Source organism: Phoenix dactylifera, chromosome 3, assembly GCF_051530095.1.
Source record: "Phoenix dactylifera cultivar Ajwa chromosome 3, Ajwa_hap1_PhDact_Kaust_v1.1, whole genome shotgun sequence".
In the NCBI taxonomy this organism is placed as follows: Eukaryota; Viridiplantae; Streptophyta; class Magnoliopsida; order Arecales; family Arecaceae; genus Phoenix; species Phoenix dactylifera.
In genome coordinates this window covers 43,758,153-43,771,277 of record NC_143192.1, presented here as the reverse complement: position 1 = coordinate 43,771,277, position 13,125 = coordinate 43,758,153, and the positions used below count along the sequence as shown (strand labels likewise).

Here is a 13,125-nt window from a genome sequence, read left to right as displayed (position 1 = left end):
TAGAAACCACAATCCACCCTCAATTTTTAAATATTTTGGACCGTATCTAACATGGAAGTAATCATTTTAGAATCAACTGTTGTTTGTAAATCTAACCTTCAGGCTAACCTCTTTTTTTTTTGGTAAAAAGGCTAACCTCCTTTGGCAGCAGTATCGGTGCTCTTAATCAGGTTAAAAAATTATTCTACTCAGACCATTCCCAAAGTTTTTACCAACTCCAACCCCTCAAAGTCTCCTTGGCACGCTTAAAAATATTCATATTGAAAACTTGCTTGGAGAGGATGCTCTGCTCAAAAGCCATCAGCATGTTTAGCAAAAAAAAAAAAGCCATCAGCACACCTATGTTTAGCTTTATTGACCAAAATCATCTCTACCTAACGACTCCTTCAGCTTTCACCTTTTTTTGTTTTGTGGGCCAAGTATGTTATTTTATTTGGTAGGATTGGACTTTTTTCCTGTTGGATAGAAATTTTAATTGCTCTCTGGAAGATATAGATACAATACTGCAACATGCGCAAATCCTTCCCATTTTTCTGTAATAATTTTTTCTTTTTAATAAAAAAAAATTCTGGGTGGCTTTTTGCACCCCCCCCCCCCCCCCCCAACCAAAAAAAATTTAAAGAAAACAAGATTAACAGGTAGAATACTGTTTGTGAATGCACATGAATCCTTCCAATTTTTGCAAAAACTTCTCAAATATTTTTGAGTGCCTTCATCAATGATTAGAACTTAAAAAATTACATAAATCATTCCAGTTTTAGCACTATATTTATGTGCATATATTATTAATAGAATTTATCTATTGCTTAAGCAACCAAGTACTGCAAGACTTTGCCTGATGCCACCTTTATAAGCATGATAGCATTCATTTCTTTTTAATATTACCAGAATAAATTAGTGGAAGAATAACAGGCGCCAATAAACCATCACCAACATACAGCGAGATCAGTAAAAGCATTGTTTGCACACACTGGAATGTCTCAAAAGCATGTCTTCTTAGTCACTTAAAAACCTCCAGTTCTTTGCTGATCGACAGGCTTCATTTGAATGTGCTAATCTATATTTAAAACATCTCCTCTTATAGCCCGATCGATCCTTACTTGCGTTACTCGGGACAACGGCATGCTGAACGACAAATTCATCTTCACGAGGACTAGCTTTACAAGATACTAGACTTATGTACGCGTAGGTGCAGACCCACTCATCAACTGATTACAGATATACTAGAACCAATGTAAATCCCTCCTGCAAGATGAGGAAATTCAGAGGTGGAACTGCCATCAGAAACTCCTCTTTCTTCTCTACATAGTCCAGAGATGAGAAGAAAACTACTGCTAAAAGGCATCATGAGAGTGATCACGTCGTCCTCTCCCTTTCTTCCCCCAACTGTGGCTGGTTGGAGAGACTGTAAGAATCCCTCCTTCCGCTTCTGTTTGGTTCTTAGAATTGCTGTCATCTACCTCGGCGTTTCCAAGCTGTGGGACCACCTTAAAAGAGTAACCATGTATTAGAACAAAGCAGTAGATAACACGGAGCAGCAAAGAGAATAGAAAAAGAACCATACCAGATGAGGATAATAAAGAAATCAAAGTTGCTGACTAGTCTCTTCGATTAAACAGGCTTTCTGCTATATGCTTTGCGTTTAGTCCAGCCAACTCAAATTTGCGAACTAGCCTCGTTATATCAATATCTTGACCCTTCATGCTTACCAAGAACTTACAAGTGGTAGGAAGTATATATAGGCAACAATTTGCTGCTTCCCACCAAAGTAATGTCCAGGTAGGTGGGTAAGGGATGGAGAGAGTATTTCACTGACTACTTTTTTGGAGTCACTGAGCAAAGGGTAGAATACTGGGAAAAAGCAGATATTTGAGGGACGGAAGTTATTTCTGATTTTGGCCATTGCATAAGCCTTATTGTTAATTTGTTGATAATTTTAAGGAGGTGAGGATATTTTGCTCCATTTGGACGCAGGCATCTGGGTTGAAGCACAGACCTCATGTTCTATATTTTGTCTTATCTATCTCAATGATTGTGATGCATCACAAACAATATTAAGATCCATAAAATTTCAATTTAACAATGCTTAGGCTTAAGAAGTAAAGACAACCAGCAATCTATTTACCGCAGGTTCAAATGCATATGTAAGGCAGTAAAACTGTCTTACTTAAAGCAACAACAATTTCACTGGGTGGTACAGGGAATTTGGAATATAATGAATGGTAGGTTGCAGAAAAAAACGAGGTGACAACCAAGTTAACTGAGGTCACTGATCCATATACCTAGTTACTTTACCACCAGCTCGCACCTTAACAATATTTTTAAGACTTCTCTTCTTTTACACATATGCGATAGCTTTGCTTATGCATGATGGGAAGCAGCAAAGGTGGATAATACCATAAAATTGCAATCCTGAGTTGTGCATGCACGTTGAGAACAAACAAGCCTCCCCCCCCCCCCCAAAAAAAAAAAAACAAAAAGACAAGCAAAATAAGAAAATCACTGCAACAAAGTTTAGGCAAAAGGATTTCTTTCGTCTAGCGTTACAAAGTATCATAAGTTACAAGGCCATGCATAACAGGAGGAGCTGCTACATATATAAAGGCATCTTCTAATTATAGCAGCGCTCCCTCCCAAGTGCAAATGTGCAATGAGGGCCGCTGCCCTGGGCCATGGTCCTTTTTTTAATTGCTTTGTAATTGGTGACACGATTTGTGTCCTTATTTTTTGGCTATAATATGTGTCATTATTTTGATGAAGACTCATGCAATCATCTTTACGTACTATCTATCTCTTGTAGCAATTTCTCTTTTTTTTTTCCTTTTTTAATCTCTACTTGATAATAAAACAATATTTTCTTGCTGCAACATAGCATATTTTAAGAGCCCTCTCAGGTTGTTCTTAAATCTTAAGGTGGCACTTCCTTGAGCAGAAGAGCTCAGAATAGTTAGCTGGCTGCATTAAAGAAAAGAAAGAGAAAATTAGTTCACTTTTCTACTTGGATATTTTTTGTTCTCCTGGTGAGAGGAAAGCCATGGGCCCTACCCCAAGAGCTCAGTATCTTTTTTTTTTTTGCCTTTTTTTTTCTTTTATCCGATCCTAAAAGCCTACGGTGGCGAAGCAGTTTCTAAGATCACTGACGTGTTCTTATCCGGAACGTCTTGGTTTTTTTTTGGGGTCAATTATCCCGAATGTTTTCAAATTGCAAAAAGATAAGCGAAGAGGAGCAGAGATGCAATGCAAACCTGATCCTGCGATGCATCGTACCGTGGAAGAGGCCGCTTCCTCGCCCTCCTGCCGTCACCTGTGATTGCCAGGTTCCCAGATGCTGATACAAAGGGAACAGCATACCCCAACTAGATAAGGCAAAAAGTTCCTTCCAATATAATATTAAAATATCAAAAAGATCGGTGTAAGTAGCCTTTGCTTTCTTTTTTTCCTGATCGCTTTCTAAACTGCACACACTCTCTCTCAGTCTCTCTTCCCCACAGCGGGTGAGCTACGATAAAAGTTGAGTGCATATTTCAAAATGAGTAGGATGTTTTATCGGATTCGGATGACACAATTCAATTCCCAAATCCCCAAAACTTCCCATTTCTATCTTTTCCTAGAGCGAAAGCCTGGCGACGTACGCAAAAATATCTGAGGCTAGTTTCGTAATTTTTGCTATTTCTTTCTTTCTTCTTTTTTTTTTTTTGCTCGGATCGATCACCGCTGTCCACCGGAATCACCGGATGGATGGTAAGGCGACCCGGGAAAGTATCCCGTCCCCTACCCCCGTCCTCGATGCAGTAGGAAAGCACCACGCTCCGCGACGGAGGAGGAGGATGAGGCGGTGATGGGATCCATTCGAAGCCATCGAAGGTTCAAGAACTCAAAAAGAGCGTTGGGGTGGGATTCCTAGGCCCTACCTGGCTCCTCTTCCTCCTCATCCACCGACACCGGCGATCGCATCGGCCGGCCGGTGCCGGAGCTCCGCCGTGGGCCATGGAAGTCACGGGTGGACTCTGTGGCGCTGTCGGGGAGGTAGCGGTCGAGCGGTAGGTGGCGGCAGCGGCAGCGGCAGCGGCGGCTGCGGCAATTACAAGTGGCAGAGCAAGACGCTTGGAAGCCGGCGCCGGCGAGCATGCGGCGGACGAAGGACTCCTCCATCCAGTTGAGGAAGGACGAGTGGCGCTCCTCGGTCCAGGGACCGCCCCTGCCACCGGAGCCGCCGTCCATCATCGCCTGCAGGTCCATCGATCCGACGATGAAGAGCTACGGAACTAGGCGAAGTCTCAACGTTGGCGATACTAATAATTATTACGAGCCGATGGCGTCCATTGGGAGGGAAATATCTGGGAGTCTCTTGCCACGTGTCCTCTAGATTTTTTTTTTCGTTCCTCCCTTTGCATCATGGCGGCCGAACCTGATGACCAATTTATCGGTCCAATGCGCGCGGGTGCAGATCGGTTCCCAACATTTGGACCCTGATGGCATCACCCATGATTTAGTAGGTCTGGGCCAGAATGGACCTCATTTTGGGTTGTATTGAGTATTAACTATTCTTTTGGCTTGCTTGGGTCAATGTTTCCAAAACTCAGGACTCTGTGTTCCTTATTATTAAAATATTTATTGAGAAAGAAAAAAATTATTTTTTTTAAAAAAATATTTCATTTCTCTATTCCATCAAATTCGATATATCTCAGAGGTTATATATACATGTATATAGACTCTATACAAAAAAAATAATATAAACTGATATAAAATCACACTAATAAAAAAATATTATTGAGTGATATAAATTATTATATAATTTCTAAAATTACTCTAATAAAATCATGCTAATAAAGAAAAATTATATAGGTTGATACAGAATCATATAGGTTGAGTGGTATAGTTTGTTACGTGATTTCTAAAATTATAGTGTACTTATTATGCCAAAGTCCAATTTCTTGATATTCTTATCTGATCTAATTGGGGCCCAAGGCGAGAAAACATTACGTGCGGGGTAGACTCTTGGCACCCCTACTTAGAAGCGGGCATGTCCCTGTAGCTCTTAATACTGTAGCTATACGAACATGCTGCAGTTAGGCTTTCATTTTCTCGCTACGAGGACCAGCCTACGGAGGCCAAAAATTGATCATTTTGGACACTCTTTATTTTAATCTCTACAACGACATCAAGCAATTTGGAATTAAGATTTTAAGATGGCGTGCACTCCTCGAGAAAGGAATTTAAGATGGTTCGCCATGCCTCAGAAAATTTGATGTTTATATTCCTTGGTGCCTGGAGTTTTTTTTTTTTTTTTCAGGCTTCATCTTCCCGAGATATCCGATATTTATCGGCCAGCCATTCCGAGTAAGAAAGACGTCACCAAGGCACACCACTCATACCTGAACTTGGTCGCACGGTTGATAGATCAAGCGCCTCTGGCCAACCGCGATGTACGACCCAAAAATCAGAGAGATTGGAATCGTGAGATGTCGCATTTCCATTGATCGTGTAATTAAGCGGGTAGAAGCCGTCCTTAATCCACGCACTGTTCGTTGGGAACTGAGCTGGAAGGTAGAAAAGAAAGGCCCAAGCCCATGCTTCGACGGTAGTTTTGATACCACTGCAACAACAAAAATTCACAAACGGAAATTCTCGAATTGATTGTTTTTACTTTTCTTTGCATCATACGGGACATATCGGATAGGTTAAAAACTCTTATGGTATTTATATACACTTGATCCATCCATTTAAATATCTAAAGTTTTAGTTAGGATCTTCACCTGCAATCAGAGGGCTCAAACAAAAATTCACAAATGGAAATTCTTGAATTGCTTGTTTTTACTTTTCCTTATATGATATCGGATAGGCTAAAAACTCTTATGGTATTTATATACTCTTGAATCCATCCATTTAAATGCCTGAATTTTTAGTTAGGATCTTAAAATGAAATCAGAGGGCTCTACACGTGAGAGAGGATGTTGAAAAATAATAGTTCTACATCGAATAGGTTAAGAACTCTTGCAATATTTATATACTCCTAAGCTCATTCATCTAAATATCTAGATTTTAAAATAGAAACATAATATCTTAGAATTGAATTGCCTTGATCATTTGGCAAGCCTTTTATCCATCGCTGTAGCGATGGATTCCAACTTTCAGGCTCTACACATGAGAGGGTCTTGAGGAATGGTCTTATATCATACAGGTTAAGAATTTTTGTGGGACTTATATACTTTTAAGCCCATCCATATCTTTCAGGCTCTACACATAAGAAGTGTTGAGGAATGATAGTCTTATATCGGATAGGTTAACAATTCTTGCAGTATTTATATACTTTTAAGTTCATCTATCTAAATATCTAGGTTCCACATGAATCACATGGATCTCATTAATTGAGCTAGAGAAAGAGAGAGAGAGAGAACCACGTAACCTATCTTATGTCACTCGTGCGTAAGTGCAGCCCACATGATATTTACTAGGTAAGAAACATAGTTATATAAATATTAGGGGAATATGAGGTATGTCCCATCAATTTGTTTGCTGTTTTATGTTTCGGATTTATTGGCCAACAACTTTGTTCTCAATATTTAATTATTTTTTATTTGATTTTTAAATAAGTTATAATAAGTACAAAAAAAAAAACAAGAGTGTCTAAAAACCATATTTATCAGTGAAAAACTAATTGTTAAATTAAAAGGCCGGACATAAATCATAAAATGGTGGTCACACCAAAAACCAAATTTAATTTGCCTGAATGAAAAATATGAAGTGGGGCTTGTCCCTTTTACCCTGCAACCGGAAATTCTAAGCAATATTTTAGAAATTGGACCAGTGGTCGGTTTCAGCCACCATGTTGATGGTCCAGCTAAAGCCTTTAAACCATCCCATCTATAAAACTGGGATAATTTGTTAAAATTGTGTGAACCACAGGTGCCCGCTTGTTCAAACTTCTCTGGTTTCAAATGATTTAGAATCAGCTCTGCTCCACCTCCCTTCCATGGTGCCTCGCCGGAAAAGATCTCACCAGGTTTCTCCCGCAACCTTGGGTGTCATGGAGAATTTTTGAATTAAAAAAAAAAAGGATATCCGGCAGTTAACCAGTTGCCTCTTATTTTAATCGAACACCCTTGCAAAGCAAGGTCACGATCTATTTTAATTTTTCTAAACAAAGCTAAAAAAGTTAGCAAATTCGATTGCGATAGTTTGTTTTCTTGGTTTGACCCCTCCATTGGGATGCTTTAAATTACTAGAAAATATGAATGTTGATTCGTTGGTGAATAAAGGGTTTTTTTTTTGCATGGATATCCTTTTAAATATTGAATTTTATATGAATACCTTTCCAAAATCGATATTTGCATGTATACCCTTATAAAACTTTGTTATTGTACAAATGCGCTTAATATAATAGTTGTTCTAACGGTATTTAAAATATATATATATATTAAAAATAAAAAATTTAAAATTATGCTATTGTTCCTGTCTTTTTCTTCTATTATTAGAATCGTGTTCTATTTGCATACCTACCCATTAAAGGTATTTTAGTTAAAATCGTTAATTTTTTAGCGTCGTTAGATAGCATGGGTATATACGTAAAAACAAAAATAAAAATAGGGCAGAGTAGCAAAATAAGTGTTTTACGAGGATATACATGCAAATTTTAATTTTGAAAGGGTATTCATGCAAAATTCGATATTTAGGAAGGTATTTATGCAAAAAAAACTCTTGAATATAATGGCGCATCTCTTTCAGCTTTTATCATACAATTACTTTATATGATGAGAGCGCATGTGAAAATAGATTTTAAGATTTTTATAATAATTAATGTGAAATATATAACAAGAGGTTATCAGAAGCCCAGAAGGTGGCTAATCTGAATATCAAACAAATATAAGGGCTGTGTTGCTATTGGGAATCAGTTTGATCGAGGCACCGAGCTAATTAAGTTGCTAAAGGATTTGACAACTGAATGTTCATACCATAGAGGTTGGCGGAAGATCACAATGTACCTCCAAGGTGATGAGGTCGATGTGGTTCTCCGTGTGCCTCTAGGCTAGCCATGTGTTAGGCTATGATTGGTTGATTGGGGGACCATGGTAAGCTCTAGTTGGGCGGGCCACCACGTCAAGTGTGGTTAGTTTCAAGACGTATCAGGTTTAGATAGTAATAAGATAGTGGAGGTGGGTGTCATATTGGTAGCGCTCTATCTATAGCCTTCTTATGGCTCAGGAGATTTCTCCCTTCATTTTCACACTTTATGGTCCAAAAGGTACGAACATATGACTAACTTATTTTCTAGGCAATTGATCCTTTTTTCCACATGTTGGTACAGTTCTGTCCAAGATTATGAAATGTAAGTCATGGTTATGAGATCTTTTAGAAAGGTCAGCCGTATCCGTCGAAAATTAGAAACCAAGAGGAGCAAATAATCAACACCAAGAGATGAACACCAAGAGTGTACCCGAGGATAAATAATAACGAAAGTGTTGCTGGAAATTGGACCTGGGGGCGACCGTCGGCTGGAAGGGGGAGGCTCCGCTGCCTGAGTGGCGGACGGCGGCTTGTCGGCGAGCTGTGTCTTCCCAGAGGCCTGCAAGAAGCCGGTGGCCGGACAGTCCGGCGCCGGCCCTCCGATGCTTAAGTCAGCAAGAAGTCTATATGAGGAAGGAGGGGGGAGCGAGAGAGAGATTAGAGCCAGAGGGAGAGAGCCCTGTTCCTGTGAGTGGAGAAATCTTCCTTTTATAGGGAGGGCCGGATTACCTGTGACTGTGACAGAGCAGGTCGTACGTTTGCTCACTTGGCCATTAATGCTCGATCATGTAAGTCAATGCTATTATTGTACAAAATCAGGCCGGAGCCTTAAGCCATCGAAGAGTCATGCCATCATTTGAAGGCATGCGTATCTGCCGTAAGAGGCTCGGTGTCCGTAGGTGATGGAGGCCATGCACTTTAATTGTTGAGTGAATCAGGTGTCTGCGCAGCCCACACGCATTAATTGATGGCAAACGCAAGACGTAACCCTTTGATTGTCTGGAGAGGAGATAACTTCAAGCTAAAGGGGGTCTGCTCGGTCGGCCCCCGCTCGGGGGTCTGCTCACCGAACTACGGCGATGTTTTTTCCCCCTAACAGAAAGTATCCAATAATAGCCATCCAATTGGTCTAATAGACAACTACAACACTTGCTTAACGTTCTTATTCCTCTACTACATCCGGTTGTTTATATGGCAGAAAAATCTCTCTACCAATATCATATTATATAAGGATATATTCAATTTTTTTTCCCCCTTTCCTCAACTCGTTTGACTTAAATTTGTGGTACTTTGGACCGGTCTAATGCTCAACTAACCAAACAAGTCAAGTTGTATTTTAAATACTCATTATATTAGTATGGATCATCACCTTTTAGCAAACTATAACTTACCTTCCTTTGAACAAAATCATAATTGTTGGTAACTTACCTTCCTTTCCGTTAAGGCAAGTTATGTATTTATTAGAGAACTTGTTTGGAGGATTAAAGAGAGGCAGTTACACCATTTCTAGGCTTTACACATCAAAGATGGTCAGTCCTTCCATACAAAGCAATGTGGATAATTCAGGACATAGATTCCTATTTAATTTCGTCGAGGGTTAGTCGTTGATCATGCTCTTACTTTTAATTTCAATGCAAATGAGACAACTTTCAGCCCCTAGAGTGGAACAAGATGAGAGATTCTCTGGACCAATCTCAAGCTATTCAATAAAAATTTTGATCTTCAAAGCCCTACGAATAAAACATGCCAACCCCTATTCCAGATATATTAATGGAGTCAGGATAATGTAGCTCAGTCATCTCTTTTCTAGATATTATTTCTCCAAGCGACATAAATCTTTCCTCCTCACAGTCACAGACCGAGTGAATTTTCCAATGTGTGATGTGATCTTTCAGCTTGTAACTTGCGACCTTGCGTTTTTGTCACGTTCATAATCTACAATTAAGCATGGCGGTCGCCGTTGCCGCCTTCTAATATATTTTAATATATTTGGGAGGATTCGTCGCTCCGTGCCCGTCTGATCGTAATCAGAAGCTCCTTTCTCAGGTAACGTGCACGTGAACGAACCGCTTCTAGAAGTGTGAGGACGAAACAAACGCCAATCAGCCTGCGCGGCAAAAGGCGAAGATCAGCTGCATCGATCAAAAACCCGAAGAACTTACGCATCAAATCAACGCTTGCAACGTTGACGATCCGTCGCACGTGCGATGATTCCCATCGTAGAAAATGATGTTTGGCGTTTTGCGATACCCAGCTGATTGGAAACCTAAAAGAGGAAAACTTCTAGACGGTCTCTCTCGGGAGTCCGAAACAAAGAAAGCGCCGGCCTTTTAGATCCCACCTCCCTTTTATCGCATTTTTACACGTGTTCGTTTCTGTTTGCCTTTCTTACCTCCGTTTGCGGTCTCGGATCATCTCCGCCCCGACCCACACAAATACAAAACATTCGCGCCTATTTTCCACCAAACTGGACTTCGTGATTCGTGTTCCTAATCTCGGACCTCCATGTAAGACTTGGATTATAGTTGGTAAGGGAGCTGATCCGGTTCTGTTCATCCGCCTCGCCCGACGTTCAGTTCTCCTCTCTCTCCGCTTTAATTCCGGCACTCCGGTCGCAGTAACCTTATCTCTTCCAGCGTCCACTTGGCGACCGAAACGTGTCTCGACGAGCATGGTGTGAAACGCCTTCTGGGAACGTTCTGGAAAAAACGTCTGGGGGGTGCTTCTCGCGCTTTCCTTCAGTTTCCGTCCTTTTCGGTTGATGGGATGGCTTACGGATTGCCTTCTTTCTCCCCCACCACCCTCCTCCTTTTTCTTTCTTCTTCCAATTCCTCCCTCTTCCTCCTCTCCGCTTCCCCTCTCGCAACTCGATGTAATATAACCCTGGACCGAACCTTCCAGAATCTTTGAATCCTCGAACCTACCGCACGCCTTCCCCTCCTCTCTTCAGAAACTTCCTTGACCAAGAAAATAAATCCATCTTCCGATCTCCGTCATCTTTCCTTTCCCTGGAGGGTTTTTTCCGAGAGAAGAGGAGGACTTGTCTTGGGTTGAGATCCGTGGAGGGATCGGCGCTGGGAGCGATGCCTCGTCCTCCGCCGCCGCCGGTGGAGGGGGAACAGCCGGCGTCGGCGACGGTGGTGGCGGACGGGCAGAGGTCGATGCCCACGCCGTTCCTGACGAAGACGTACCAGCTTGTCGACGATCCGGCCATCGACGATGTGATCTCGTGGAACGAGGATGGGAACACGTTCGTCGTCTGGCGCCCCGCCGAGTTCGCCCGGGATCTTCTTCCCAAGTACTTCAAACACAACAACTTCTCCAGTTTCGTCCGCCAGCTCAATACCTACGTGAGTTCATTCATTCAGTCATCGCGCGTTGTTTAGCTTTCTGGTTTTGATCGTTTTTTCCCCCTTGTTTCTTTTTCTTTATTATTTTTTATGTATACTTTGATTTGGATTGTAGGGATTCCGGAAGATCGTGCCGGATAGATGGGAGTTCGCGAACGAGTGCTTTAGAAGAGGAGAGAAGCGGCTTTTGTGCGACATCCATCGCCGGAAGATAACTCCGGCGGCGGTCCAGGTAGCGGCCCCGGCGAACCAGGGCTTGTCGCCGGGGAACTCGGGCGACGAGCAGGCCCTCTCCTCAAACTCCTCCCCTGGAAGGGAGCAGCAGCAGCCGCCCGCGGCGGTGGGACGGCCAGCGGCGCCGCCGGGGTGCAGCAGCGTGCCGGAGTTGATGGAAGAGAACGAGCGGCTCCGGAGAGAGAATATGCAGCTCTCACACGAGCTCGGGCAGATGAAGAATCTCTGCAACAACATCCTCCTCCTCATGTCCAAGTACGCCTCCAGCCAGCAACTGGGCGCCGCCGCCGGTGGCGGGCCACCGCTAGAGGTGGCTCCGCCCCTGGAGCTGATGCCGGCGAGGCGGTCGCCGGAGGAGGAGCGTGTGAAAGCGGAGGTGGGGCCCAGCACGAGGCTCTTCGGCGTCCCGATCGGACTGAAGCGCTCCCTGCGCGACGCTGCCGAGGAGGCGAACCCTTCGGGTCCGGAGGTGAAACCTGAGCCGTTGGATCCGGGAGCCGATCCGCAGGACTCGTCGGCCGACCACCGCCGGTGGCTCTGCTGCCCTCGACCGAACCAGCGGGTGTGCAACGGGTAGCCGGAGCACGTGATCCAAGGACTTAATCACGTGCCTGGCGCGCTTCCTAAATCACAAGCCTAGAGAACTTCCTGGAATTTGTTTTTTTTTTTCCCCATCATGTAGAATTATTATTCGACCTTTCTTGGAAAGAAACAAGAAAGCAGAGTGCTTTCCGCACTCCATCAACGTCGCGGTAAATGCTGCTGTCGCTGACGCGCTGATAGAACGGAAAAGGCTCCCTCTTTGGCATCTGATCAAAAAGATTCTGAGATACGACTGCCTTTGGTTGATTTTTCTCCCCTCTCTGTGATGACTCCAGAAAAGTAATTTTAGTCGTATGAGATTGGGGAAAAGTTTGCTATTGCGTAGTTTTTTTTGGCGATCCTATTTGATGTTTCTTTTTCTATGACAAATCGTAGCTTGTTGTGCTATCTAAGGGTAGGCTGTCATCTGATCAGCTCTGTGACGGTGGAATTTGGAGGAGCATGGGCCCGTTCACCGTGCGACCGGAGAAAACTTAAAGAAATATTGGATTGGAGGTTCATGGGACATTCCAGGACGTGGGATGTCGGGCTTTTCTTGTCACTCGCTTTGTTGGCTTGCATGTCTTTATTGCGGAAAAAATGAATTGAAAGGAATGGAACTTCTGGAAGTGTTGACTTTGGCTGGTTTCCAGCAGTTCGTGTCGTGTGGGAGAAAAAAAGATAAGGGCTGGTTTTTGACTGCGTAGTTTTACCGGCTGGAGTGGTGACTCGCGGTTGTGGATTCGGTGCTCTTTCTGAGATATATTGGTGGTGAGGTTCACGCTTCAATCCTTTTAACGTCCTCTCCGATTATTCGGGTTGAACCGGTCAGATTACCTTCTTTCCATGTAACCGTGGAATTTTTCATGTCGCTCGTAGAGAGTATGGTATTTGTTTTAGTAGATTGAATTTTCTTTTGAAATTTGTGCATGTCAAGTCTCATGAAACCTAAATC

General features: G+C 42.7%; 2 protein-coding genes across 3 annotated transcripts; one reads left to right on the top strand and one right to left on the bottom strand.

The window, feature by feature from the left end:
• Window positions 1-978: 978 nt before the first annotated feature.
• Window positions 979-4,345, bottom strand: LOC103714165 (uncharacterized). 2 transcript variants are annotated; one of them, XM_008801329.6, is made up of 3 exons: window positions 3,912-4,336; window positions 3,246-3,328; window positions 979-1,487 (listed from the first exon to the last, which is right to left on the bottom strand). In XM_008801329.6, the coding sequence occupies exons 1-3, from the start codon at window positions 4,237-4,239 to the stop codon at window positions 1,335-1,337; spliced, it is 564 nt and encodes a 187-aa protein (XP_008799551.2). In that variant the 5' UTR covers window positions 4,240-4,336; the 3' UTR covers window positions 979-1,334. The 2 variants fall into 2 exon arrangements, with proteins under 2 accessions (XP_008799551.2, XP_088574683.1); XM_088718557.2 differs by having other exon boundaries at window positions 1,193-1,475; window positions 3,912-4,345.
• A 6,373-nt stretch (window positions 4,346-10,718) lies between these two features.
• LOC103714164 (heat stress transcription factor B-2b) lies at window positions 10,719-12,437 on the top strand. The gene is made up of 2 exons (XM_008801328.5): window positions 10,719-11,354; window positions 11,470-12,437. Exons 1-2 carry the CDS (start codon window positions 11,088-11,090, stop codon window positions 12,163-12,165), a joined length of 963 nt encoding a protein of 320 aa, XP_008799550.2. The 5' UTR covers window positions 10,719-11,087; the 3' UTR covers window positions 12,166-12,437.
• The last annotated feature ends 688 nt before the right edge of the window (window positions 12,438-13,125 follow it).

What these genes read in the sequence shown, in the direction of transcription:
- LOC103714164 (XM_008801328.5), top strand. Translation starts at nt 11,088, where the DNA reads ATGCCTCGTCCTCCGCCGCCGCCGGTGGAGGGGGAACAGCCGGCGTCG. An exon ending in TCCGCCAGCTCAATACCTAC is followed by an intron (nt 11,355 to 11,469) that starts GTGAGTTCATTC and finishes TTTGGATTGTAG; the next exon opens with GGATTCCGGAAGATCGTGCC.
- LOC103714165 (XM_008801329.6), bottom strand. Translation starts at nt 4,239, where the DNA reads ATGGACCTGCAGGCGATGATGGACGGCGGCTCCGGTGGCAGGGGCGGT. An exon ending in TGAGGAGGAAGAGGAGCCAG is followed by an intron (nt 3,329 to 3,911) that starts GTAGGGCCTAGG and finishes CCTTTGTATCAG; the next exon opens with CATCTGGGAACCTGGCAATC. An exon ending in ACGATGCATCGCAGGATCAG is followed by an intron (nt 1,488 to 3,245) that starts GTTTGCATTGCA and finishes TACTCTTTTAAG; the next exon opens with GTGGTCCCACAGCTTGGAAA.